This window comes from Bison bison, unplaced genomic scaffold, assembly GCF_000754665.1.
Source record: "Bison bison bison isolate TAMUID 2011002044 unplaced genomic scaffold, Bison_UMD1.0 scf7180017864466, whole genome shotgun sequence".
NCBI classification, from domain to species: Eukaryota; Metazoa; Chordata; class Mammalia; order Artiodactyla; family Bovidae; genus Bison; species Bison bison.
The window spans coordinates 3,101,996-3,107,483 of NW_011495027.1; the positions used below are offsets into that span (position 1 = coordinate 3,101,996).

At 46.5% G+C, this 5,488-nt stretch overlaps 1 protein-coding gene across 1 annotated transcript in view; it reads right to left on the reverse strand.

Annotated features, from left to right (window-relative positions):
* DDAH1 (dimethylarginine dimethylaminohydrolase 1) overlaps positions 1-5,192 on the reverse strand; it is a 157,973-nt gene extending 152,781 nt beyond the window's left edge. Inside the window, exon 1 of the mRNA XM_010860322.1 lies at positions 4,741-5,192. Coding sequence (XP_010858624.1) covers positions 4,741-5,043 — 303 coding nt within the window. The 5' untranslated portion in view covers positions 5,044-5,192. The remainder of the gene's footprint in view (positions 1-4,740) is intronic.
* Between the last annotated feature and the right edge of the window lie 296 nt (positions 5,193-5,488).

Sequence of the window (5,488 nt, forward strand, 5' to 3'; positions counted from 1 at the left end):
GACAGGAATTCCATCACCTCCACTAGCTTTGTTCATAGTGACACTTTCTAAGGTCCACTTAACTTCACATTCCAGGCTCTAGGTGAGTGATCACATCATCATGATGATCTGGGTCATGAAGATCTTTATTGTACAGTTCTTCTGTGTATTCTTGCCACCTCTTCTTCATATCTTCTGCTTCTGTTAGGTCCCTATCATTTCTGTCCTTCATTGAGCCCATCTTTGCATGAAATGTTCCCTTGGTATCTCTAATTTTCTTGAAGAGATCTCTAGTCTTTCCCATTCTATTGTTTTCCTCTATTTCTTTGCACTGATTGCTGAGGAAGGCTTTCTTACCTCTCCTTGCTATTCTTTGGAACTCTGCATTCAAATGGGAATATATTTCCTTTTCTCCTTTGCTTTTCACTTCCCTTCTTTTCACAGCTATTTGTAAGGCCTCCCCAGACAGCCATTTTACTTTTTTGCATTTCTTTTTCTTGGGAATGGTCTTGATCCCTGTCTCCTGTACAATGTCATGAACCTCCATCCATAGTTCATCAGGCACTCTATCTATCAGATCTAGTCCCTTAAATCTATTTCTCACTTCCACTGTATAATCATAAGGGATTTGATTTAGGTCATCCCTGAATGGTCTAGTGGTTTTCCCTAGTTTCTTCAATTTAAGTCTGAATTTGGCAATAGGGAGTTCATGATCTGAGCCACAGTCAGCTCCCGGTCTTGTTTTTGATGACTGTATAGAGCTTCTCCATCTTTGGCTGCAAAGAATATAATCAGTCTGATTTCGGTGTTGACCATTGGTGATGTCCATGCATAGAGTCTTCTCTTATGTTGTTGGAAGAGGGTGTTTGCTATGACCAGTGCGTTCTCTTGGCAAAAGTCTATTAGCCTTTGCCCTGCTTCATTCTGTACTCCAAGGCCAAATTTGCCTGTTACTCCAGGAGTTTCTTGACTTCCTACTTTTGCATTCCAGTTCCCTATAATGAAAAGGACATCTTTTTTTGGATGTTAGTTCTAAGAGATCTTGTAGGTCTTCATAGAACTGTTCAATTTCAGCTTCTCCAGCATTACTGGTCGGGGCATAGACTTGGATTACCATGATATTGAATGGTTCACCTTCGAAACAAACAGAGATCATTCTGTCGTTTTTGAGATTGCATCCAACTACTGCATTTTAGACTCTTTTCTTGACTATGATGGCTACTTCATTTCTTATAAGGGATTACTGCCCACAGCAATAGATATAATGGTCATCTGAGTTAAATTTACCCATTCCAGTCCATCTTAGTTCGCTGATTCCTGGAATGTCGATGTTCACTCTTGCCATCTCCGGTTTGATCACTTCCAATTTGCCTTGATTCATGGACCTAACATTCCAGGTTCCTGTGCAATACTGCTCTTTACAGCATCAAATCTTGCTTCTATCAGCAGTCCCATCCAGAACTGGGTGTTGTTTTTGCTTTGGCTCCATCCCTTCATTCTTTCTGGAGTTATTGCTCCACTGATCTACAGTAGCATATTGTGCACCTACTGACCTGGGGAGTTAATCTTTCAGTATCCTATCTTTTTGCCTTTTCAAACTGTTCATGGGGTTCTCAAGGCAAGAATACTGAAGTGGTTTGCCCTGGGCAGTTTATTTAATCTCACCCAGACTCAGTGTCATCAACTTTTAAACACAAATAATGATAACAATGAGCTCAAAGAGTTGATGTGAACATTCATTGAAATGCATGTCATAAATCCAGCACAATGTCTGGCAAATGGCAAGCACCCAGTAACAATTAGCTAATAATATTAATGGGAACAGTAAGCTGAGAACTGACGCATGAGTAGGAAAAGCCAGATAAAATGCAGGAGAGGAAGGAGGAAGAGTGTCCTGGGTGAAGGAGAAATGTATGCCCATAAAAGCAATAGTATAGTGAGTCAGAAAAAGAACCTGGCTTGAGCCAAGGGTTGAGAGGCATGTGGGGTGGGGTCAGAGATGCAGCTAAAGCTGAAAAGGCAAGCAGAGCCCAGCTCAATGGGTTTATCAAGCTCAGTGGAGGCCCTTCTAGAATTTTAACCAGAAGAGGAACAGGATCAGATTTGAGTTTTAGAAAGACCAACTTGGCGGAAAATGAAATGAGTAGTAAGAGACAGGAAACAAGGAGATCAGTGTTAATAATTTTTTTTTGAATAGTGTTAATAATTTTAAAATAATGCATTGGCTGTTGTGTAATTTCAGTTAGGGAGATTAGTGTTACATGAAATATTTATATATAATAATTCAAGAGGGCCTTAAAATAATTATTATCAGCTTACTGATATTAGCTAATTGTTGAGCTGTTAGCTGTTTAGTCGCTAAGTCATGTCCAACTCTTTTGTGACTCCATGGACTGTAGCCTCCTGTAGGGTCCTCTGTCCGTGGAATTTTCCAGGCGATAATTCTGGAGTGGCTTGCATGTTCTTTCTCAAGGAGATCTTCCTGACCCAGGGATCGAACCATGTCTCTTGCTTGGCAGGTGGATTTTTAAACACTGAGCCACCTGGGAAGCTAACTAGTATTTTATTAATTCATTTGTTCATTCACTCAGCAAGCATTTATTAACTTCAATGTAGGCAGCAAACTATGAGAGATTTCAAAGAAATCTCTGAAGCACCCCACCCAACATGACTGCCTGAATTCCTTTCTCTGATTGGAAGGTCTGTTACCCTGGGGATCTGATCAGAGCCAATGGCAAAGGTGATGTGGGGAGGGACCACACACCAGCAGAAAACTCAACCTGGGAGGCAGTGCTACGGAGCAGATTAGGATGGAACCTGAGGCATGAAGACAACTCCCCTTCACCCTGGGATGGGGAAATGTCACTATAACTGCATCAGTGTACAGTAGACTTCTTATTGCTCAAGGAGCAAATCTTCCATGACCCACTGGGAAGTGAATAAAAACACTTCATGAAATGTCCTGCCCTCTATATTTCAGATGGATTAACAAATTTATTACCAAAATTCTATGAAATAGGTATGATTATGTCCACTTTACAGGTGAGAAAACTGAGGCAAGAGATAGTCCCCAAGGTCACAGGATTACATTCAGTCTGATGTTCTTACAGTCTGATGTTCAATCTATTACACTTACAGTCTGATGTTCAAGCTATTACACTATGTGGCCTCTGGCAGTGGGCCACGTACAAGATACAAGAGTGAGGTCTTTTTTAAATGTATGCCTCAAAATCTGATGGGGAGACAGATCACTACCCACTTTAGCATCAGGAAGGCCAAAATTTGAAAGGTTTTATTATAGGAATAAAATGAAATAGATGATTAAATACATTCACAGTCTCTTAACAGGAAATTGGACCAGCCTCAACAAATGAGTACCATTTTGAAAGGGTTTTTAAAATCTACCTTACTCTTTTAAACAAACCACAGTTTTGCCATATGGCCTAGGACACATCAGAAAGTGTTCAAATGTGGTTACGTGCTTATCAGTTTAAAACGGAGCAGGTCATCTCACAGACTCAAAGATGGAGAGGCATGGCAAAGGAGATAAAAGAGCTAAGAGAATGCGACCTGTTACTCTTGGTTTTCTGCTAAGGCAGGGTGGGGAAGAAAAAAAAAGCTGATAATATCAGTGAGAAATAAACCAAATATGCTTTTTCTCTCAGATCAAGCAAAGTTCTATCATCCACTTGCGTAGGGAAGCAGGTGGAGAATAAGCACATTTTTAACTATGAGCTCTGTGAGACATTTCCAACGTGAATCAAATAAAGACAAAATAGGGGGGAAAACAATCCCTAACCCTCCATATAAGAAAGAAACTAGCAGCTTCTTGCAATGCCACTTGATGCCAATAGCAACCGAGAGTCTTGAGCCCCAGCTCTTAGCAGGCAATGAGAAGAATCCCAGGCCAGATGGCATTTAAAAATCCAATCTCACTCTATTTGTCTCTCCCCACTAACCTACCTTGTGTTTAAAGCAATCACTGCCATTTTCACAAACTGCAATATTTTAAAGTAGTCACCATCCTTTGAGAACACAAAAAGCTCTAATTACTATGAGTTTTAAAGTAGAGAGAATAAAAATTATGGAATTTGTGAAACCATTTCCAATTAAACATACACACACATACACACACTCAACACCCTACACTGAATATAGCTTTTCCAACCCAGACACCACAGCTCAGCAAGCCAGTCTTACATTCATTCACTTGTTAGTCCCTTTCTGCGGGACTCTCTCCACCACTGAAAAGTAACTTGGGACGCCGTAGATCTATGGGAACCGACATCCCGTTCCTTCGTCTGGACAGCCCTGATCCCAGCTCTTGGCAGGACTTGTGGGTTCAGGGTCACCAACCCGCCCTCAGAGCCCTTCGCCCAGCCTCCACCCGCCCGCCTGGAAAGGCACCTCTCCCTGCCCCCAGCTCCCTGGGAAACGGGCAGAGTTGCACTGTCTTTACTGCTTTTTAATCTTTACAAATAAAAATGCTGTGAGATGGATTCCCCACCCCACCCACCTGCCCGAGTCTGCACGACCACACTCAGTCGGGTCCTCTCCAAGGCATTCAAGCTGCGCCGGCAGCCGGGAGGCGTGAACAATGAACTTCTCTTTCGCACACACACCCTCTCCCCTAAATGGGAAGTTCTGAACTAGCCCGGGGGCCAGTTCCGCGATTTCCCCGGCAAGTCGGTCGCGCTCGGTAGGTAAGGGCCGGGCGAGCATCCCGGGCCGCACCCCTCGCTTCTCCGGGCGGGCAGTTACCTCCTTCCTCCGGCTCGGCGCCCCGGGGCGGGTGATCAGGGCCGTCTCCTCGCACACCACGGCCACGTCCTCCACGAACACGCAGTCTGGGAGGCTCTCGTCGGCTGGCAGCTGCACCACCTGCAGCCCCAGTTTACTGCCCAGCACGCCCACGTAGAGCTGGTGCTGCCGCTCAGCGCGGGCGAAATCCACCTCGTCGCCCTTGGTGCGCCTCAGCGCCTGTTGGGCGAGGGACTCGGGCAGCGCCCGTACCACGACATGGGTGGCCCGGCCAAAGGTGGCTGGGTGGCCGAGAGAAGCCATGGCTCGGGGTGGCGGCGCGGGGCGCGGCGGTAGGGTCTTGTGCGGGCAGCGCTCGCCGAGTCTGCGAGCGCCCGGCGGCTCCCCTTGGCAGCCGGCGAATGTGGTGCAGCGGGAGCCCTGCTCGCGCTCGGAGCCCTGCCCGCGCGACTGAGCATGCCCAGAGCTCCGGGCGCCTGCCCGCGCGCAGCCCGCGCGCCCACTCGGCGCTCTCGGGTTTGCAGGCGGCCCAGGCGGGAGTTGTAGTGGCGACCGTCGCACGAAGTCGGGGTGAAGGCGGCGGCCGAGGAAGCGGGGAGTTCGAGAGGTGTGCGCTGGTGGGTGCTGGGTGGGGGAACCTCGGCCAAAAGGCGCGGTACCTGAACCTGACATTACCTGTATCTCGCCGCAGGTGCACCCCTCACATTTGGAGAGCTGCTGTGGTCTGCGCAGAGCGACTGGAAGGGGT